This window comes from Hyperolius riggenbachi, chromosome 1 (assembly GCF_040937935.1).
Source record: "Hyperolius riggenbachi isolate aHypRig1 chromosome 1, aHypRig1.pri, whole genome shotgun sequence".
Classification (NCBI taxonomy): Eukaryota; Metazoa; Chordata; class Amphibia; order Anura; family Hyperoliidae; genus Hyperolius; species Hyperolius riggenbachi.
Genome location: NC_090646.1, coordinates 459,955,680 through 459,980,054, shown reverse-complemented (window position 1 = coordinate 459,980,054; position 24,375 = coordinate 459,955,680). Strand labels below are relative to the sequence as shown.

Below are 24,375 nucleotides of genomic sequence, written 5' to 3'. Positions count from 1 at the left end.
CAGCCGATGGGCGGCGGCAAAGACCGGTCCCAAACGACCGCAATACGCCCATCGGCGGGGGCGGCTGCGGGAGTGGCTATGCGGCGATCGCGTCATTCGTGACGCGATCAGCCGCCGGGGACTGGCTCCGCCCCCCGTTCGCCGTAACCCGCCGGCCGTTCGGAAGCGCCGGCGGGTTACTGGCATCCGGATCGCCGCTGCAACAGTGTATAATAGGCTTTGTAATGTATACAAAGCCTATTATACTGGCTGCCTCCTGCCCTGGTGGTCCCAGTGTCCGAGGGACCACCAGGGCAGGCTGCAGCCACCCTAGTCTGCACCCAAGCACACTGATTTCCCCCCCCCTGCCCCCTGATCGCCCACAGCACCCCTCAGACCCCCCCCTGCCCACCCCCCAGACCACTGTTTGCACCCAGTCACCCCCCTAATCACCCATCAATCACTCCCTGTCACTATCTGTCAACGCTATTTTTTTTTTAAGTCCCTAATCTGCCCCCTACTCCCTCCTGATCACCCCCCCACCCCTCAGATTCTCCCCAGACCCCCCCCCAGACCCCCCCCCCGTGTACTGTATGCATCTATCCCCCCTGATCACCTGTCAATCACCTGTCAATCACCTGTCAATCACCTGTCAATCACCCGTCAATCACCCCCTGTCACTGCCACCCATCAATCAGCCCCTGATCTGCCCCTTGCGGGCAATCTGATCACCCCCCCACACCAATAGATCGCCCGCAGATCCGACATCAGATCACCTCCCAAATCCATTGTTTACATCTATTCTCTCCTCTAAACACCCACTAATTACCCATCAATAACCCCCATCACCACCTGTCACTGTTACCCATCAGATTAGACCCTAATCTGCCCCTTGCGGGCACCCAATCACCTGCCCACACGCTCAGATTGCCCTCAGACCCCCCCCCCTTATCAATTCGCCCGTGCAATATTTACATCTGTTCTCCCCTGTAATAACCCACTGATTACCTGTCAATCACCCATCAATCACCCCCTGTCACTGCCACCCATCAATCACCCCCTGTCACTGCCACCCATCAATCAGCCCCTAACCTGCCCCTTGCGGGCAATCTGATCACCCACCCACACCAATAGATCGCCCGCAGATCCGACATCAGATCACCTCCCAAATCCATTGTTTACATCTATTCTCTCCTCTAAACACCCACTAATTACCCATCAATCACCCCCTATCACCACCTGTCACTGTTACCCATCAGATTAGACCCTAATCTGCCCCTTGCGGGCACCCAATCACCTGCCCACACGCTCAGATTGCCCTCAGACCCCCCCCCCTTATCAATTCGCCCGTGCAATATTTACATCTGTTCTCCCCTGTAATAACCCACTGATTACCTGTCAATCACCCATCAATCACCCCCTGTCACTGCCACCCATCAATCACCCCCTGTCACTGCCACCCATCAATCAGCCCCTAACCTGCCCCTTGCGGGCAATCTGATCACCCACCCACACCAATAGATCGCCCGCAGATCCGACATCAGATCACCTCCCAAATCCATTGTTTACATCTATTCTCTCCTCTAAACACCCACTAATTACCCATCAATCACCCCCATCACCACCTGTCACTGTTACCCATCAGATTAGACCCTAATCTGCCCCTTGCGGGCACCCAATCACCCGCCCACACCTCAGAACGCCCTCAGACCCCAGCCCTGATCACCTCGCCAGTGCATTGCTTGCATCTATTTCCCCCCTCTAATCACACCTTGAGACACCCATCAATCACCTCCTGTCACCCCCTAGCACACCTACCCATCAGATCAGGCCCTAATTTGCCCCGTGTGGGCTCCTGATCACTCGGCCAAACCCTCAGATCCCCCTCAGACCCCCTTCCGATCACCTCCCCAGTGCATTGATTGCATCTATTTTCCCCTCTAACCGCCCCCTGAGACACCCATCAATCACCTCCTGTCACCCCCCTAGCACTCCTATCCATCAGATCAGGCCCAATACATCCTGTCATCTAAGAGGCCACCCTGCTTATGACCGATTCCACAAAATTTGCCCCCTCATAGACCACCTGTCATCAAAATTTGCAGATGCTTATACCCCTGAACAGTCATTTTGAGAAATTTGGTTTCCAGACTACTCACAGTTTTGGGCCCGTAAAATGCCAGGGCAGTATAGGAACCCCACAAGTGACCCCATTTTAGAAAGAAGACACCCCAAGGTATTCTGTTAGGTGTATGATGAGTTCATAGAATATTTTATTTTTTGTCAAAAGTTAGCGGAAATTGGATTGTTATTGTTTTTTTCACAAAGTGTCATTTTTCACTAACTTGTGAGAAAAAATAAAATCTTCTATGAACTCACCATACCCCTAACGGAATACCTTGGGGTGTCTTCTTTCTAAAATGGGGTCACTTGTGGGGTTCCTATACTGCCCTGGCATTTTAGGGGCCCTAAACCGTGAGGAGTAGTCTAGAAAACAAATGCCTCAAAATGACCTGTGAATAGGACGTTGGGCCCCTTAGCGCACCTAGGCTGCAAAAAAGTGTCACACATGTGGTATCGCCATACTCAGGAGAAGTAGTATAATGTGTTTTGTGGTGTATTTTTACACATACCCATGCTGGGTGGGAGAAATCTCTCTGTAAATGGACAATTGTGTGTAAAACAAATAAAAAAATGTGTCATTTACAGAGATATTTCTCCCACCCAGCATGGTTATATGTAAAAATACACCACAAAACACATTATACTACTTCTTCTGAGTACGGCGATACCACATGTGTGACACTTTTTTGCAGCCTAACTGTGCTAAGGGGCCCAAAGTCCAATGAGTACCTTTAGGATTTCACAGGTCATTTTGAGACATTTGGGTTCAAGACTACTCCTCACGGTTTAGGGCCCCTAAAATGCCAGGGCAGTATAGGAACCCCACAAGTGACCCCATTTTAGAAAGAAGACACCCCAAGGTATTCTTTTAGGTGTATGATGAGTTCATAGAAGATTTTATTTTTTGTCACAAGTTAGCGGAAATTGATATGTATTGTTTTTTTTTTCACAAAGTGTCATTTTCCGCTAACTTGTGACAAAAAAAAAATCTTCTATGAACTCACCATACTCCTAACAGAATACCTTGGGGTGTCTTCTTTCTAAAATGGGGTCACTTGTGGGGTTCCTATACTGCCCTGGCATTTTAGGGGCCCTAAACCGTGAGGAGTAGTCTAGAATCCAAATGCCTCAAAATGACCTGTGAATAGGACGTTAGGCCCCTTAGCGCACCTAGGTTGCAAAAAAGTGTCACACATGTGGTATCGCCGTACTCAGAAGAAGTAGTATAATGTGTTTTGGGGTGTATTTTTATACATACCCATGCTGGGTGGGAGAAATCTCTCTGTAAATGGACAATTGTGTGTAAAAAAAATCAAATAATTGTCATTTACAGAGATATTTCTCCCACCCAGCATGGGTATGTGTAAAAATACACCCCAAAACACATTATACTACTTCTCCTGAGTACGGCGGTACCACATGTGTGGCACTTTTTTGCACCCTAAGTGCGCTAAGGGGCCCAAAGTCCAATGAGTACCTTTAGGATTTCACAGGTCATTTTGCCACATTTGGTTTCAAGACTACTCCTCACGGTTTAGGGCCCCTAAAATGCCAGGGCAGTATAGGAACCCCACAAATGACTCCATTTTAGAAAGAAGACACCCCAAGGTATTCCGTTAGGAGAATGGCGAGTTCATAGAAGATTTTATTTTTTGTCACAAGTTAGCGGAAAATGACACTTTGTGAAAAAAAACAATTAAAATCAATTTCCGCTAACTTGTGACAAAAAAAAAAAATCTTCTATGAACTCACCATACATCTAACGGAATACCTTGGGGTGTCTTCTTTCTAAAATGGGGTAATTTGTGGGGTTCCTATACTGTCCTGGCATTTTAGGGGCCCTAAACCGTGAGGAGTAGTCTTGAAACGAAATTTCTCAAAATGACCTGTGAAATCCTAAAGGTACTCATTGGACTTTGGGCCCCTTAGCGCAGTTAGGGTGCAAAAAAGTGCCACACATGTGGTATCGCCGTACTCAGGAGAAGTAGTATAATGTGTTTTGGGGTGTATTTTTCCACATACCCATGCTGAGTGGGAGAAATATCTCTATAAATAGACAATTGTGTGTAAAAAAAATAAAAAAATTGTCATTTACGGAGATATTTCTCCCACCCAGCATGTGTATGTGTAAAAATACACCCCAAAACACATTATACTACTTTTCCTGAGTACGGCAATACCACATGTGTGGCACTTTTTTGCGGCCTAACTGCGCTAAGGGGCCCAAAGTCCAATGAGCATCTTTAGGCTTTACAGGGGTGCTTACAATTAGGCACCCCCCAAATGCCAGGACAGTAAACACACCCCACAAATGACCCCATTCTGGAAAGTAGACACTTCAAGGTATTCAGAGAGGAGCATAGTGAGTCCGTGGCAGATTTCATTTTTTTTTGTCGCAAGTTAGAAGAAATGGAAACTTTTTTTTTTTTTTTTTTTTTGTCACAAACTGTCATTTTCCGCTAACTTGTGACAAAAAATAAAATCTTCTATGAACTCACCATGCCTCTCACTGAATACTTTGGGATGTCTTCTTTCCAAAATGGGGTCATTTGGGGGGTATTTGTACTATCCTGGAATTTTAGCCCCTCATGAAACATGACAGGTGCGCAGAAAAGTCAGAGATGCTTGAAAATGGGAAAATTCACTTTTGGCACCATAGTTTGTAAACGCTATAACTTTTACCCAATCCAATAAATATACACTGAATGTTTTTTTTTTTATCAAAGACATGTAGCAGAATAACTTTCGCGCTCAAATGTATAGGAAATTTTACTTTATTTGAAAAATGTCAGCACAGAAAGTTAAAAAAGTCATTTTTTTGACAAAATTCATGTCTTTTTTGATGAATATAATAAAAAGTAAAACTCGCAGCAGCAATCAAATAGCATCAAAAGAAAGCTGTATTAGTGACAAGAAAAGGAGGTAAAATTCATTTAGGTGGTAGGTTGTATGACCGAGCAATAAACCGTGAAAGCTGCAGTGGTCTGAATGGAGAAAAAGGCTCTGGTCCTTAAGGGGCGAAAAGACTGTGGTCCCGAAGTGGTTAAACTAGGATACTAAAATGAGAGGAATTCAATGCTTAGTGCTACAATGTTGCAATATGAATGGCACTGTGAGAGGAGGCGTTCTAGTGAACAGAGCAGATGGAGTGCACTGTAATGAAGGGGGGGGGGGAGAATAAAAGTTATGGGAATAAAGAATAGAATCAGGAAACAAATTGCAGGAGTTACTGTTGAATGTTATTTGAATGGTGGCACAAGCTTTAGTAACACTTGCTAATGGGTAGAGGGTGGCAGGGGGTATGGGGTGCAGTCCACTGATATGATCATGCATGACCCCACATAATTTGGCTACACACAGGGACAAGGATGTCTTGACAACTTTACCAGCACATGAACGATGCTGTCAACTGGAAGAGTTTGAAAACCTTTGCCCTAAGAAATTTCATTTCTCCCACATTGTAAAGATTTGAGAAAAAATGTAGGATTGTGTTTTCTAAGCAAATTCTCCAAATCCCTTGTGGGTGTGAGAATCTATGTTAATCTCTTCTAGAACAATTTGCAATAATCTTTCCCCTGAAGACAGCATTGTGAGCTGCTCAAATCAGGGCCCTTTCACAGTAGAAACGCTTTTCTGAGCGTTTTGCGATTGATTGGCATTTTTTAATATCGCCCCATTCACTTTCATTAAAAGCACTGTAAAAAATCGCAGAAAAATTGCTGATATTTTCACGATCGCGAAATTGCAGTGATTTTTAATGCAATTTTAATGAAAGTGAATGGGGGTGATTTTAAATCGACCGCAAAACGCTCAGAAAAACGCTGCTAGTGTGAATGGGCCCTCAGGGTAGCCACATTGTGGTTATTCCCAGTATATATGCTACGGCCAAAACCCGAAGTCTGGCCACTTTGGGTTCTGGCCGCTCAAACCGGGAAGTGGCCGTGCACCTGCAGCCAGTGTTAGAAATGAAATACTCCCGGTCGCATAAATGTCTTGCTGCGGGCAGAATGTTTTAAAATCCCAGCGTGAATTAATTCCCCTGGTGGCACGGCAATGTGTCAGATGAAGCCGCCTCTTCGGCTCTGCCTCCTCTCCTGCCCCTGCCCCTCTATTATGCAGCTGCGGCAGCCGGGAACTACAAGTGTCCCTGATCGTTTGTAGTGGCAGGAAAGCAGAGCGGGAAGGCTGCAGTCATTGCTTTTGCCAGCACCCGCTCTGCAGAGGAACAAACGGCAGGATTCCCTGCCGCTACGAACGACTCTGGGTGGACACGCGCGTCCCCCGGGCTGCCAAAGCTGCATAGGCGAGGGGCAAGGGGAGGAGGCAGAGCCAAAGAGGTGGCTTCATCTGACACATTGCCGTGCCGCCAGGGGAATTAATTCACGCCAGGATTTTAAAACATTTTGCCCGCAGCAGGACATTTATACGGCCAGGAGTATTTCATTTCTAACACTGGCTGCAGGTGCACGGCCACTTTGCATTTTGTCCGGCCAGAACTCGAAGTGGCCAGACTTTGGGTTCTGGCCGTAACATATCCCCAAAAAATTGCTCTAAATAGTACAAGAGGGGTTTTTTGGGGGGGTTTTTTGAGATTGAACATGTTGGAAATTTCAGGACAACTTTATCACGAATTGTATCGTGTGTGATGGATTGTCATTTACTTGATTTTCAATTTTTTTCTGAACTTTCAATTATTTTATTCATGATTGGGGAAAAATTTAACCACTTGAGGACCTAGGGCTTTCTACCCCTTAAGGACCGGCCACTTTTTTTCCATTCAGACCACTGCAGCTTTCACGGTTTATTGCTCGCTCATACAACCTACCACCTAAATGAATTTTGGCTCCTTTTCTTGTCACTAATAAAGCTTTCTTTTGGTGCTATTTGATTGCTCCTGCGATTTTTACTTTTTATTATATTCATCAAAAAAGACATGAATTTTGGCAAAAAAATGATTTTTTTAACTTTCTGTGCTGACATTTTTCAAATAAAGTAAAATTTCTGTATACATGCAGCGCGAAAAATGTGGACAAACATGTTTTTGATTAAAAAAAACCCATTCAGTGTATATTTATTGGTTTGGGTAAAAGTTATAGCGTTTACAAACTATGGTGCAAAAAGTGAATTTTTCCATTTTCAAGCATCTCTGACTTTTCTGACCACCTGTCATGTTTCATGAGGGGCTAGAATTCCAGGATAGTATAAATACCCCCCAAATGACCCCATTTTGGAAAGAAGACATCCCAAAGTATTCACTGAGAGGCATAGTGAGTTCATAGAAGATATTATTTTTTGTCACAAGTAAGCGGAAAATGACACTTTGTGAGAAAAAAAAAAAAAGTTTCCATTTCTTCTAACTTGCGACAAAAAAAAATGAAATCTGCCACGGACTCACCATGCCCCTCTCTGAATACCTTGAAGGGTCTACTTTCCAAAATGGGATCATTTGTGGGGTGTGTTTACTGTCCTGACATTTTGGGGGGTGCTAAATTGTAAGCACACCTGTAAAGCCTAAAGGTGCTCATTGGACTTTGGACCCCTTAGCGCAGTTAGGCTGCAAAAAAGTGCCACACATGTGGTATTGCCGTACTCAGGAGAAGTAGTGTAATGTGTTTTGGGGTGTATTTTTACACATACCCATGCTGGGTGGGAGAAATATCTCTGTAAATGACAATTTGTTAATTTTTTTTACACACAATTGTCCATTTACAGAGATATTTCTCCCACTCAGCATGGGTATGTGTAAAAATACACCACAAAACACATTATACTACTTCTCCTGAGTACGGCGATACCACATGTGTGGCACTTTTTTGCACCCTAACTGCGCTAAAGGGCCCAAAGTCCAATGAGTACCTTTAGGATTTCTCAGGTCATTTTGAGAAATTTCGTTTCAAGACTACTCCTCACGGTTTAGGGCCCCTAAAATGCCAGGGCAGTATAGGAACCCCACAAATGACCCCATTTTAGAAAGAAGACACCCCAAGGTATTCCGTTAGTAGTATGGCGAGTTCATAGAAGATTTTATTTTTTGTCACAAGTTAGCGGAAAATGACACTTTGTGAAAAAACACAATTAAAATCAATTTCCGCTAACTTTTGACAAAAAATAAAATCTTCTATGAACTCACCATACTCCTAACGGAATACCTTGGGGTGTCTTCTTTCTAAAATGGGGTCATTTGTGGGGTTCCTATACTGCCCTGGCATTTTAGGGGCCCTAAACCGTGAGGAGTAGTCTTGAAACGAAATTTCTCAAAATGACCTGTGAAATCCTAAAGGTACTCATTGGACTTTGGGCCCTTTAGCGCAGTTAGGGTGCAAAAAAGTGCCACACATGTGGTATCGCCATACTCGGGAGAAGTAGTATAATGTGTTTTGGGGTGTATTTTTACACATACCCATGCTGGGTGGGAGAAATACCTCTGTAAATGGACAATTGTGTGTAAAAAAATCAAAAGATTGTCATTTACAGAGGTATTTCTCCCACCCAGCATGGGTATGTGTAAAAATACACCCCAAAACACATTGTACTACTTCTCCAGAGTACGGCGATACCACATGTGTGGCACTTTTTTGCACCCTAACTGCACTAAGGGGCCCAAAGTCCAATGAGTACCTTTAGGATTTCACAGGTCATTTTTGTTTCAAGACTACTCCTCACGGTTTAGGGCCCCTAAAATGCCAGGGCAGTATAGGAACCCCACTAATGACCCCATTTTAGAAAGAAGACACCCCAAGGTATTCCGTTAGGAGTATGGTGAGTTCATAGAAGTTTTTATTTTTTTGTCACAAGTTAGCGGAAATTGATTTTAATAGTTTTTTTTCACAAAGTGTCATTTTCCGCTAACTTGTGACAAAAAATAAAATCTTCTATGAACTCACCATACTCCGTACGGAATACCTTTGGGTGTCTTCTTTCTAGAATGGGGTCATTTGTGGGGTTCCTATACTGCCCTGGCATTTTAGGGGCCCTAAACCGTGAGGAGTAGTCTTGAAACCAAATGTCGCAAAATGACCTGTGAAATCCTAAAGGTACTCATTGGACTTTGGGCCCCTTAGCGTACTTAGGGTGTAAAAAAGTGCCACACATGTGGTACCGCTGTACTCAGGAGAAGTAGTATAATGCGTTTTGGGGTGTATTTTTACACATACCCATGCTAAGTGGGAGAAATATCTCTGTAAATGACAATTGTTTGATTTTTTTACACACAATTGTCCATTTACATAGAAATTTCTCCCACCCAGCATGGGTATGTGTAAAAATACACCCCAAAACTTATCATACTACTATTCCTGAGTACGGCGGTACCACATGTGTGACACTTTTTTGCAGCCTAGGTGCGCTAAGGGGCCCAACGTCCTATTCACAGGTCATTTTGAAGCATTTGTTTTCTAGACTACTCCTCGCGGTTTAGGGCCCCTAAAATGCCAGGGCAGTATAGGAACCCCACAAGTGACCCCATTTTAGAAAGAAGACACCCCAAGGTATTCCGTTAGGTGTATGGCGAGTTCATAGAAGATTTTATTTTTTGTCACAAGTTAGTGAAAAATGACACTTTGTGAAAAAAAACCAATAAAAATTAATTTCCGCTAACTTTTGACAAAAAATAAAATCTTCTATGAACTCGTCATACACCTAACAGAATACCTTGGGGTGTCTTTTTTTTCTAAAATGGGGTCACTTGTGGGGTTCCTATACCGCCCTGGCATTTTACAGGCCCAAAACCGTGAGTAGTCTGGAAACCAAATGTCTCAAAATGACTGTTCAGGGGTATAAGCATCTGCAAATTTTGATGACAGGTGGTCTATGAGGGGGCGAATTTTGTGGAACCGGTCATAAGCAGGGTGGCCTTTTAGATGACAGGTTGTATTGGGCCTGATCTGATGGATAGGAGTGCTAGGGGGTGACAGGAGGTGATTGATGGGTGTCTCAGGGGGTGGTTAGAGGGGAAAATAGATGCAATCAATGCACTGGGGAGGTGATCGGAAGGGGGTCTGAGGGTTTGGCCGAGTGATTAGGAGCCCACACGGGGCAAATTGGGGCCTGATCTGATGGGTAGGTGTGCTAGGGGGTGACAGGAGGTGATTGATGGGTGTCTCAAGGTGTGATTAGAGGGGGGAATAGATGCAAGCAATGCACTGGCGAGGTGATCAGGGCTGGGGTCTGAGGGCATTCTGAGGGTGTGGGCGGGTGATTGAGTGCCCTAGGGGCAGATAGGGGTCTAATCTGATAGGTAGCAGTGACAGGGGGTGATTGATGGGTAATTAGTGGGTGTTTAGGGTAGAGAATAGATGGAAACACTGCGCTTGGGTGGTGATCTGATGTCGGATCTGCGGGCGATGTATTGGTGTGGGTGGGTGATCAGTTTGCCCGCAAGGGGCAGGTTAGGGGCTGATTGATGGGTGGCAGTGACAGCGGGTGATTGATGGGTGGCAGTGACAGGGGGTGATTGATGGGTGGCAGTGACAGGGGGTGATTGATGGGTGATTGATAGGTGATTGACAGGTAATCAGTGGGTTATTACAGGGGAGAACAGATGTAAATATTGCACTGGTGAATTGATAAGGGGGGGTCTGAGGGCAATCTGAGCGTGTAGGCCGGCGATTGGGTGCCCGCAAGGGGCAGATTAGGGTCTGATCTGATGGGTAACAGTGACAGGTGGTGATAGGGGGTGATTGATGGGTAATTAGTGGGTGTTTAGAGGAGAGAATAGATGGAAACACTGCGCTTGGGTGGTGATCTGATGTCGGATCTGCGGGCGATCTATTGGTGTGGGTGGGTGATCAGTTTGCCCGCAAGGGGCAGGTTAGGGGCTGATTGTTGGGTGGCAGTGACAGGGGGTGACTGATGGGTGATAGGTGATTGGCAGGTGATTGACAGGTGATCAGTGGGTTATTACAGGGAAGGACAGATGTAAATATTGCACTGGTGAATTGATAAGGGGGGGTCAGAGGGCAATCTGAGCGTGTGGGCGGGTGATTGGGTGCCCGCAAGGGGCAGATTAGGGTCTGATCTGATAGGTAAAAGTGTCAGGTGGTGATAGGGGGTGATTGATGGGTGATTGATGGGTAATTAGTGGGTGTTTAGAGGAGAGAATAGATGTAAACAATGGATTTGGGAGGTGATCTGATGTCGGATCTGTGGGTGATCTATTGGTGTGGGGGGGTGATCAGATTGCCCGCAAGGGACAGGTTAGGGGCTGATTGATGGGTGGCAGTGACAGGGGGTGATTGACGGGTGATTGACGGGTGATTGACAGGTGATTGACAGGTGATCAGGGGGATAGATGCATACAGTAAACAGGGGGGGGGGGTCTGGGGAGAATCTGAGGGGTGGGGGGTGATCAGGAGGGGGCAGGGAGCAGGGGGGGGGGGATAAAAAAAAATAGCGTTGACAGATAGTGACAGGGAGTGATTGATGGGTGATTAGGGGGGTGATTGGGTGCAAACAGGGGTCTGGGGGGTGGGCAGGGGGGGGTCTGATGGGTGCTGTGGGCGATCTGGGGCAGGGGGGGGAGAAATCAGTGTGCTTGGGTGCAGACTAGGGTGGCTGCAGCCTGCCCTGGTGGTCCCTCGGACGCTGGGACCACCAGGGCAGGAGGCAGCCTGTATAATACACTTTGTAAACATTACAAAGTGTATTATACACTTTGTATGCGGCGATCGCGGGATTAACATCCCGCCGGCGCTTCCGTATAGCCGGCGGGATGTTGCGGCGAGCGAGCGGTGACAGGCGCCGGCGGAGGATCGCGTCACGGATGATGCGATCGCTCCGCCCATGCCCTTAAATGGACCGCCGCCTCTGTGGGTGAGCCGGTCCTTAAGGGCTCCACTTCCCGGCCGCCTCTGTGCGTTAGGCGGTCGGGAAGTGGTTAACACAGGTGTGTGGTACATTGGTCAGATTTTTGAATTGTTACAATCAGTCAGAAAAATTGATGGCTATTCTTGAATTAAACAGATATTGAAAAAATTGTATGGTGTGTGGCCACCTTTAGTTTAATAATTTTTTTTCATCAATTAACACAATCCCTCCATTCCAGGACTCAAAAGTAATTGGACAAATTAAAGATTTGGAAATAAAAATGTTCATTTTTATACTTGGTTGAAAACCCTTTGCTGGCAATGATAGCCTGAAGTCTTGAATTCATGGACACAACCATATGCTGGGTTTCCTCCTTTTTAAAGATAATCTGTACCTAAAAAAAGTTCCCCTGGGGGGGTACTAACCTCGGGTGGGGGACGCCTCTGGATCCTATCGAGGCTTCCCCCGTCCTCCCGTGTCCCTCGGCGGCAGCGATAAAGCTCCTCGAATGGCGGGGATGTAAATATTTACCTTCCTGGCTCCAGCACAGGTGCAGTATCGGCTCTGCACTCGAAGATAGGCGGAAATAGCCGATCGCAGTCGGTCTGCTCTACTGCGCAGGCACAAGTCTCCTGCGCCTGCGTTGTAGAGCGGACCTGACAAAGTTCGGCTATTTCCGCCTATTTCCGAGCGGAGAGCCACAACAGCGCCCCCGCTGGAGCCAGAAAAGGTAAATATTGCACAGCTTGACAAATTGTTGGCTGTGCATTCGGGATTACTGCCAGGGAGGTTAATAAGTAGACCCCCAGGTCTCCCAGTCGGGTCGCCGCAGCTGCGTTGGTCACCCCTCAATAAATTACCTTCCGCCACTAAACACCGACTGCCTCTGACCACAAGTTTCCTGATGCTGCATTTACAGTGTATCTGTCACTGTAATTACTGTTTCTCTCAGCCCCAGCAAAGCATCTTTGAAGCTACCACTGGGGCTTCTCATTGGTCCACTGTCTGGACCAATGAAAATTTTCTTGCTTCTCTGACCGCATGTTGTCTGTACACAGCAAAATCTTCCACATGCAAGCACCACACCTGAAATCACATCCAGGCCTTTCATCTGCTTAATTGATAATGACATAACACACCTGCCCTTGAAATAGCCTTTGAGTTTGTCAAATTACTTTTGAGCCATTGAAATGAAGGGATTGTGTTAAAAAATGCTTTAGTTGCCTCGCATTTTTATGCAATTATTTTGTTCATCCCACTGAATTAAAACTGAAAGTCTGCACTTTAACTGTATCTGAGTTGTTTCATTCAAAATTCATTATGGTAATGTTCAGAACCAAAATTAGAAAAACCATTGTCTTTATCCAAATATTTATGGACCTAACTGTATATTATATAGTCCCCACCTTCTCTTGCGAATAAAATTTTAGGGCTCACGTCTCACACAGTCGTTTGTCATGACGGCATACATAAAGCTGCTCTGTGTATGCTCTGAGATTGCTAAAGTTAATTCACTTTGTGGAGCTGTGAAATTTGCACATACACTTCAGCTGTTGAAAAATGTAGCATACATGGTTTTTTAAACTGAATAATAATCACTCTTAATGATTTGTTTCTGTTAATCATAAAAGTAAAGTAAACTTTTCTGCAGTTCATACAGACTATTCTGTAAAATGGATTGGTTAGCCATAACGTACAATATTATATGCTAAAGCAAAGCATTTTCAGCTAGCCTGTACAGTCGATGATTGTGTCACTTTACCTGAGATATCCAGCTGAGTCCTCTAATTTAAAGTGAACCTCCGGACTAAAAATCGACTCAGCAGAACTGAAAAGGCTTTGTGTTTCTTTAACAGTTTCACAGCATCAGAATTTTGTTTCTCTTATACAAGCCTCATTTTTAGCTGCACAGAAGAAAACTGCCCGGGCTTTTTTCCCCTGATGCTGTGCAAAGCATGATGGGATTTCTGATTTTGTTGTTCTCGTTCTGCTGTTTTGGTGCAATTTTTTTTTTCACATTTTGAATTTGACATTTGAAGCCTAGCGTGTGCAGCTGGGAGGGGAGATCAGGACACAGGATAGTTGAAAGTGTGTCTCCTGCTCCTTGTCACCTCCTTCCAACCAAAAAGATGGCTGCCCCCATGACAAAGATGGCAGCCCCCATGAATCACAAACATTTGCCTGTTCTTTTAAAACAGGGTGGGTAAGAGATTATATTATGCATCTATTCTAATTAACATAACTATTGTAACTTGATGACAGTATGTTTGTTTAGGCTGAAGTTCCCCTTTAAATCAGAAAAATACTCCATCCAAACCACACACACACCCAATCACACAAACACACACACACTACACACACACACACACACATACACATACACATACACATACACATACACATACACACACATACACATACACATACACACACACACATACACACATACACACACATATACACATACACACATACACACACATATACACATACACACACGCGCACACACACATATACACACACACACTACACACATACAGTGTAACACACACACTACACTACACACACACACACACTACACTACACACACACACACACACCACACACACACACACCACACACACACACACCACACACACACACTACACACACACACACTACACACACACACACTACACACACACTACACACACACTACACACACACTACACACACACACACACACACACACACACACACACACACACACACACACACACACACACACACACACACACACACCCTATAAGAATGTGTCTATTGAATGGACTGCCATGGCTGACTGTCTGATGCCTCTGTGCCCTCCTGGAACTGGAGGACTACTAGCTAGTGGCCATCGAAGCAGATATCCATGCCGAGCAAGGCCCTAGCATACACCAACCAGTAGGTGCACTGGGTTTGTATGTCCTCATTTTGTAACCTGGTTGATGTTATTTGTAGACAGCTATTTCATTGACAATCTGTTAAAACAATTCACCCACCTCTTATTGCAGTATTTACGTCTTTTGATTTGCTCCCCTCTGTCAGCTATACTGCATATTTCCTGAGTTTAGCTCGAGGCTGATTTATTCCGTAGCATCTGTTGACTGCCTTTGTTTGCACAGTATAGCACATGTGTAATTTGGCCCCCCCACCAGCGTTTTGTATGAGCAGTATTTCTGTAGGGTTGATTTGTAAAACACAGTCATTAATTATTGCATCAGATATATAAAAAAAATGAACTGAGAGATTCACATGTTTTGTCGTTCAGCATTGTAATAATTAGAAAAACAGAAAACCGATAGCCCAATATAGTGTAGTATGTTTTCGGAAGAGGAGAGGTAATATGTAGCGTAAGTAATTTTATACTCACAAACCAGGGTTACCGCATAGGCAACCACTGAAGAAGCAGGTGGGGAGATTAGACCTGTCCCCACTCAGGGTTAAGATGTCGCTCTCTGTGGATAGAAGAAACAGGAGGGTGTATCACCCTTCCACCAAGGGTGGATAACTTACTATGTAGAGGTGTACAGAGGCGCCAAAAGAGCAAAATACGCAAAAAACATCTAAAAACTTTCAGGAGGCGGTGGTGGACCAGACACTCCAAACAGACACGATGCTGTCGATATAGTTAATAACATTTATTCACATACTCCTAGTGAAAACTGGCAACACGTTTCACGGGCACAATCCTGCTCCATCAGGCAACAAAACAGGAGTAACACACAGCTAGGGGTCCAGACTATGCTTGCTCTTTTGGCGCCTCTGTACACCTCTACATAGCATTGTAACAATGAACACGCACACGCGCACACACACTTTCCTGAACTTCCAATCAGGATGGAGAGGCAAGGCTTCCTTCTCAGTGTATAGGTTACAGCCCCTTTTGATTTTTATGTGGTGTGTATTTTTTCTTAATCTTATGGTATTTAGGCAGTAATTTCCAGAATATATAAAATCATTTGTATATGTGCCTGTTCATCACATTATGCACAGCCAGTGCTGTTGATACTCTTCTTAATTACCTTTCACAATTCTGGGATGGAAAAGCAGAAAATACAGCAAAAGTCAAATTTTTTAGGCATAAATCTGTTCTTTCCATAGACTGATCAAAAACCTCCTTACCTTAGATAATAATAGTTATTACACAAAAATAATGTTACTTGATATAGCCACTTTTCAGTAAAGCTAGACTCCCACGGGAGCTGTTTAAAGTCAGACACCAACCAAACTGTTCCTGTTCTGAATAAAGTGAAAGGAGTGTTAGAATCCTCTTCCATTTTGTTGCTGTTGTCTGAGACCTGGTTAGGGAGAGATCTGCTCACTTCCTTTTCCTGTGACGCCATGGGCATCAAATTGGACTCCTGGTGTCACAAGAGAAGAAACAATTGTTCAGAAGTACTATAATCTTCAGTGACAGTGTAGAGTGTGCAATATAACTGTGCGTAACATAATTGCATACTTAGTTCCTAGTAAAACATTACAAATACACATCGGGCCGATATAATTCACTTTTTCTTCTAACTCTTCCTAGGAGATAATTTGTTTGTCTTCTTTTTAAAGTAACTTTTCAGCACTCTGCAATTGTCAAAATGATTCTGTTTTCCAGCTAGTTGGTGGCTAAAAATACATTTTATTGAAGAGATCTGAAAATACCACCTAAGAAAAAACTTAGGAGAAAAAGTGAATTGGATTGGGCCCATTGTCTGGTAGGATAAGGACAGCAACAATGAAAAATAATAGGGGAGTATCCTGACCTTGAGAGTGTATTATCTAGAAGGAGATTGGAATGGAAACATTAGGTAAAGCAACACATAATCTGTAGGTGAGGTGGTAGGGCATCCTTTGATAGCTTGTGGAGAAGGAGGCACTTGTGGATCAATGTCTGAAAAATAACTAGGTCAGAATATATGCTATGCTTGTCTAGAGAGGTTAGTTTTAAGGACATCCTTTAAGTTCACCATTAAAACTTGTACTTTTGACATTAACCGAAAATATAACTTATACTCTGTAAGTTTAACAGCTTGAAATACAAATTACCCAGCCACATTGGTGGAAATGGTATTTTCCCAGCTATGTGAAATTTAGAAAAACATGGAGGGTCAGATGAGATGTTGTGGTTTTTTTTTTTTAACATTTTTGTGTTTTCAGATATTTGATTTGAATTTTTTCTCTTAGTATTTTTTTTCAGTACTTTGAAAGTAGCGTAAACACCTGAGTTTTACAACTTACATAGAGTAGAAATCTTAATATAGATACCATAAAAAATACACACTAAAGGGAAAGTGTGAACATTATATTCAGATATATATTTCCCCCTTTTCCTCTAATTAGAAAAGCTAGCAATGTTTTTGTTTTTTAAGACAACACTATTAGGGATGAGCAGGCTGGAGCCCTCTGGAGAACATATGTAATCCTGTAAACCTGCCCTGGGTTCATTAAAAAGGGTGAGTGAAAAGTGAACCTGTGTGCGAGCTGGGGGCCAGGGCAGCGAGAGTTAACTTGGCTGTTTCACAACCTTTAGCCACTCTCAATCTGCCCGACTCTTCTGCACAGCATTCAGCACAGCAGCAGAACAAGCAAGTTAACTTCCTCTGCTCTGCACAGGTGGGTACCGTTTTGCTTTTAGTGAAACTGTGCTTGATCATCCCTATTCAGGAGTGATTCATTTTGCTGACATTTTTGAGAAAAATGTCACATACAGGACATAACAGGAATGTTGGTCACCAATATCATCTTGCACTAGGTAGCTTAGGTACTTTGGGCCTTTTCACTGTGGCTTAATAAACTGACTTGGCCTCTTTGTTTCTGTGTTATTGCAAATAAAAAGCGCAAAATTCTATTTGGCAAGCTCAAGACTGTAAGGAGACATCTACTACTGCTAGAGAATTATATGGTGATAAAAGTGGGAGTTATAAACACAAGCAGCACACTTTTAAACTTTATTAGGAATGTTTTTTGATCATGTAATATGGCAACAGACAAAGCCCTGGAGGCCTTATTGTGATCCTAGTCCTAGACATTAGAGTGAAGTGGGGCTTGCAGACAGTATACACCAGTTGACGTCTGAATCCACAGTTTAATGCAAACATATGCATGTCTGGGTCACATGAGCGACATGTTTGTGCTATAAAAGGTTGAAGACTAACCACATATTTGCCAAGTGGTGAAGCTTGAATCAAAGCAATATTGTGGCATTAAATGAACATCTTGTTTGTTTTAAACGGAAACCTTGTTTATAGGCAACTATGGTATATATTTACGGGTATTAACAGCTCTTCCACTATCATCCCATCCTATTACAACTTCCATGTTTGTTGTGTTTCCTGAACAAGTGTTTTATTATGTAACTGGAATTCAGAAAAGAGAAAAGAATGGCTCATCAGCACAGCCTATTGTATAAATGTATAAAAATATGGTATATAACATATAAAACCACTTAAAATTACGATAAACTGTATCCTCCTCGATATATGATTTGTATAACTTTATAGCAAATAAGGACCTCTATATAATTATGTACTTTAGACAGGTTAACTATTGAACCTCTCTAGTACTGAACCCGCACTCCAGAAAGTGCTTGTATTGGTGCTATAGAATTTATAATCAAATTATTATCCATTGAATGCAGAAAAAATAGTCAATAAAGTGCATATGAAACATTTAAATGACCTCATCAAAGATGTAAATCTCAAAAACCATAAGGTGTAACAACTTGGGCTGAATACAATGGAAAAACATACAGGTGTAAAAGGTGCAAACTAATGTGCAAGGCGATACTACACCGAGCACAGGATACTGAGTTCCGAGGTCTGCAGAGCAAGGGAGGAACAGGAGGGTAATAAACCCCAATGACAGGCTCCACATGTATAGCGGGCAGTGCGTCACACTTCCTCAAGAGCTGGCTATCATCTCAGTACTGGGGGGGTTCAATAGTGAATCTATCCAAAGTACATAATTATATACAGGTCCTTGCTATTAAGCTATTCATATTACCGATATGTATCTGGGGAGGAGACGGTTTATCGTCATGTTGAGTGGTTTGATTTTGTTGACCTAATAAATATTGTTATACAGTTATACAACAGACAGTGCTGATGAGCCATTCTTTTCTCTTTTCTGAATACATTTCGTTCTTTATGGCATAGCACATGTTGTAGTGATATGATTGGTGCAGCACACTTGCTGAGTTTGTTTATTATGTAAAAAAGTTCATGCATGCTTTTTTCTGTCCCTTCTAGCCATACATAGAAGAAATATGTGATAGTCTTCGTGGAAAGATATTTCAGAAGTTTATAGAAAGGTAGGATCACATTCCTTCTCTCCTCTGTGAATTACGTTTTTGGTTACCAGTCTTAGCACATGGTTGGCTTTGTGGGAAAACGTTGCAATTTGTGGATATTTTTAAGTGAGTTTAATTGAAGGACTCTCAGAAATTAGATTCAAAACAAACTGAAAAGCAGCATGTGTGTATTTGTTACCAACCAATTTTAGGATTGTCTCATATAATTATATTTTGTTGCGGCAAATCCACCTGTGCAAGCCTTTGTACTTCTGCTTTCATACTGCAGGTGTCAGTTTTGGTATGATGAGAGCTGTTGAAGTATGATTAAAGTAAGTAGTGATAACTTATTGGCTTTAGACCTGCGGAGAAGGGCTGGAACCCACTAGGCTCCACTGTGGCAGTGCTTGCCGATCACTGATCCATGGACAAAACACTATGCCAGTGGATCCTTCTAGGGGTGTTCCCACTAGCAGCGTAGTGATTGCAGAACGATCGCAAAACGCTACTTGCAGCATTTTGTGAGTGATTGCATCAGTGGCTATAGTAGCCAAATTGCGATTGCTCCAGCAAATCGCTGCAAATCGCGTGATTTAGGAAAGCACCCCTAGTGGGTTCCTACCCTAACTCGGGAAGTTCTTCTTGTTCCGACACTGTGCTAAACATACATCACCAGGAATAAGCTTAATTAATTAAGCTTCTACCACTGATTTTTCAAAAGGGGATTTCACAACTTAGCCATGCCTGCTCCTGTTTTTCTCTTACTCAACATGGTCTTCACTCCCTCTTTAAGCCAGATTTAAGCTGGCCATATAGTTAAGTCTGCAGATGGTATGTTGGCAAGCAGCTATGATTAGCCTGACTTTTGCCGACTGGCTTTTAGAGACAACAGAGCAGTGTCTGCAGGAATATTACAATGCCAGTTGAATCCATGCCTATCGGTATACTTGGCCAATAGAGTCTGTCGGACTAACAGATTTTCTTAAGGCAGTTAAATATGTAGCAGATGATCGAACGATATTGACCATTTCAGCTGTCCAAAGTATTATATCTGTGTCCCTTTAGGCATTCCTACACATATCACATTAAGCTGCCTGACTCTGCCACTCTTTATATAGGCCACCTCTAGCTCACATTTAAGGAAGCAGCATCATTGAAATGATATTGTATTGCAAATCCAGGAAAATATTGTCATCTCTCGGGGTATGTGCCAAAAATTAAACAGTTTTATTGATAAGCATACAACACCCAACAGACCAACCAATTAAAATCAGTCATATTGGAGCACTCCCACACGTCATACTACTGCACTCACACTCATGCACCCACTCTGGGTGTACCTATGAAATAGCCTCTCGGAGACTTGGGCGCATGATACAGCTTGTATACGGCTTATCCTGCTCCTGCTCATGTCCCAGCAGTATTAATTACTATTCCCCCTCCAGGTCGACGTGGATGGTAGGGAATTATGTAATTCGGCCAAATTACAGTGTTTTAAACATAACTTAAGCGCCGTCTTCTGGCAGCGCCAAAGTTACTCTCTGTGCGCTGCTATAGCTGTAATTCCTATTACGGCCTATGGTTGTGCTGGCTCCTGCGCTGCTTTAACAGCACTCGCCACTCTGGTACTGGTACCATACGCTTGCGTCTTCAAGGAGAGGGAGAGGCTTAATGCAAAGTGCAGGTGCGCTAAAGGTGTGTTTTGTCTTTGGCTTGCAAGTAGTACCTCCCTTTTAGGTCCTACACTTCTCACTTTCTGTAAATCTCCACCAACCTGGCCCCATTCCCTCACTCAACAGCTCAAGGCCACCTCATGAGCTAACATTGGTAGAAAGAGGCAGCTTCTCATGGAAAGGGAGATCTTTTCTAACCCACTGCATATGCAACTGATTATTATTATTATGTATTAATTTGCAGTGCAAAGCAGTCTTGTCAGCTTTCATGTATATTATATACTGAATTATCAACATATCTAAATATTCTTTACCATCACTCTCCTGGTGGTTTCCAAAGCCCCATTTATCCAAATTACAGGTGTGGATTTCTAACTACAACAGGATCCCTTGTTTAGCTAAATGCATGCATATATAAAGCTATTACATTTGCCAAAAGTTTCTAAAACATTCAATATGACAGCTTGTGATAAAGAATATGTACATTGTGCACATATTGAGCCACAGGTCTATGGTCAATCAGGTATGCACAGTACCTGAGGAGTCTGTTCTGATGTGTAAGCCATAGATGGTTTTGGCAGTGGGTGCTTCTCCAGTGGTCCATTACTGCACTCTGGGAGCTGTTCAGTTGCCACACTGAATCCCACCTCCACCTAGGTAGCTCACTTTCATTATTCCATAGATGACACTCCTGTAGGGAAGGGATTCTTAACATTCGTACAGCATTTTCCTCTTTCTGAAAGGTAGTATTTACCAAGTTCCCACTGATGTCCATAACATAATCTCAAGGACTCCTTAAAACAAACCTGAACTGAAAACAAACTGATGATACATAATTGTACTTATAGTTCTACTTCTAAATAGCACTTTCCTGGCATTACACTCTTTTATTTGTGTTTAAAAGCTAAATAATGTTTTAATAACTCAGCTGAATGACAGTCTTTTAATGTTCCACAGCTCTCAACTTAAATGATTGAGCTGGTTCAATCTACAGGATTCCTAGCACTTAGAACAGTTTTTCTGTCTTGCAAGAGCTTTATGACTCCTAGCTACTGCTAGTTATCAGTCTGACTGATGAGAAAGTGTATTTTGCGTACCTGAATACTTAACCCTTACATTGAGAACAAAAGAACAAAGGAACAGGAACAGCCATAGTTTTAAGTAGGGCTGGGACTGTACATACACGTCTCATTATGTCATATGCCTCAGTTCAGGTACCCTTTAAGACAAATACATATTACAGTAATCCATAACTGTCTGTGAATGCTTTCCAAACACTCCCTTGTACATTGAATCCACTAGGAAAAATCTTACCAAGGTTTGTTTCTATAGGATGTATCATTTTTAATCTCAAAACTAATTACAATTAATTGGCTATTGAGAACTTAGCTTCATAGGGCACAGGGTGACAACAGAAACCTACTCAGCAGCCATATTCAATTCAGGGCAGCGTTGTACTAAGAAAAATACAAGGAGATAGCAACAGAAATATAATCATAAAAATGTTAGCGTCTAGTGTGCTATAAAATTGTTGTTTTTCTTTTAAACTCTGTCAAATAAATGAGACTGCAAAGTGTCCGTTTTGACTGATCTGTTGCCCTGTTTTTGGGTTTGAACTAAACGTTTCCAGTTGTGTCCTCTTACTGTATTCCAGTAATCAAAGTAAGGCAAAAAAAAGAAATATTATGTGCGTTTGATTCAGAGGTTTCCTGCGTTTAATAACAATGCTTGTGATTTCAGTTTGAGATCATTAGAGACTGTGTGTAACCTGTGCCCTCTGTGTAATTGTCTCCAGCGACTTCTGTATGGAAATGAGGAATAATTGAACAATTGGTTCTCATGCTGACTATACATTCTCTTTTTTTCTTTTTGCTTTTTACAGTGACAGGTTTACAAGGTTTTGTCAGTGGAAAAATGTGGAATTAAATATTCATGTAAGTATATTCCAATACATGCGATTTTAAATTTTTAGTCCTAATTTTGTGATTGCTTCCGTTTTCTGGAATACCAAGAATACCATATTCGGAAATAAAACTCCCAATGTTTCTGTTGTGTCTGTAACAAATATATTTATATATACAGAATATTGTAGTATGATGGGTGGAATGTAACAATGGCACCACACTGCACCACACTGTCCACAATTTCTGGCAGTGGTCTTCTACATATGACAGCTTACTTGGTTGGACCACCACTTTGCCAGACTGTTGATGTTGTTGGCGTGGCTGTAACAGTGGGCTTGTTTAGCAGATCCGAAAGATGGTCAGTGAGATGCCAATAATTCTGGCTATCTTAGATTTGGGCCAATAAAATGCATTTCTAGCCTTTTAGATGTGGCCTTATCCCAAGCTGCATGCACATTCCATACAATTTATTGCTGCAATTAACATCTCCTTGATCATATCTATCCACTTAAAGAGGTGGTGGTGGTGGAGAACCCTTGATGAACACTTGTTTTCCTGTTTTGTCATAATGCTGCGACTATTTTCCACCAAACTATGTCAGACTCCTGGGCTCCAAGCAACCTGTTTTCAATAAATGTTCCTGGCAAAGGGCTCTGAGTAGTAAAAGATGTCTCCTTTTGCTGCAGGTCACACATGCACAAATCTGTATGTTCCGTCTTGACAAGGATTGGTCTGTGCAGGGGACATCTTTGCTGCCAGCCTAGCTTGGAGAGTGTTACCGTCATGCTGACTGAGTTTTCTCATCTGAGTTTGGTTCTAATCCAGGAGGACATAATGTGTTTTCCTCAGCAGCTGGCAATTGTCCTCTTGTCCTATACCATATCCTATATCATATCAGTCAAACAAACATTATCTCTTTGTTATGAAGATTGAGCTAATGGTAAAGTGGAAATCACTGCCCACAAAATAACCCCTGGAAAAGCTTGCATGTACCTAATACGACTGCCCGATATTTTTTTTATTTCCTCAGGCTGGGACCAGCAATGTAGCTTTTCTACTAGAAATTTGGCTTACCTCTTCCGTCTGGTGATGTGCAGTGTGTCATGCCTGTGTGATCCTATGTTACAAATAACATGTAGCTCCCACAGTGCTCCTGCAAGGCAGCATTTTTTTTCCAAGGCAAACTTTCCTAATGAAAGCAACAGAAATCAAGTTTTTACTAGGGAAACGTAATGCTATTAGGCAGAAGAATAATCTTAGAATCTATATATCATATAGAAGAAAATGATGTGTGCATACTTGGGATGTAGGTAGTAGTTGCATTAAAGGAATACTTCCGTGGAAAAAAACAATGATCTTTACTCACCCGGGGCATCCCTCAGCTATAGCAGCATAGAGGGTGATATAGCGTCTGGGAACGTGGAGAATCACCCGCATTCCAAGCCTGTTGGCGGCTGTCGCCGAACCCGGAAGTAGCCGCCAGCGGGGACAGGACGATCGGAGCGGGGCTGCGAGGGCACCATACAGCTTCAGAGGGCTGAGGGATGCTCCGGGTGAGTAAAGATCTTTTTTTTTTTCACTTAAGTATTCT

At 43.1% G+C, this 24,375-nt stretch overlaps 1 protein-coding gene across 5 annotated transcripts in view; it reads left to right on the top strand.

Annotated features, from left to right (window-relative positions):
- GRK3 (G protein-coupled receptor kinase 3) overlaps nt 1–24,375 on the top strand; it is a 377,292-nt gene that overhangs the window by 244,168 nt on the left and 108,749 nt on the right. For all 5 annotated transcript variants that reach the window (XM_068239010.1, XM_068239034.1, XM_068239019.1 and 2 more), the window contains exons 6-7: nt 19,167–19,228; nt 22,763–22,814. In XM_068239010.1, coding sequence (XP_068095111.1) covers nt 19,167–19,228; nt 22,763–22,814 — 114 coding nt within the window. The remainder of the gene's footprint in view (nt 1–19,166; nt 19,229–22,762; nt 22,815–24,375) is intronic.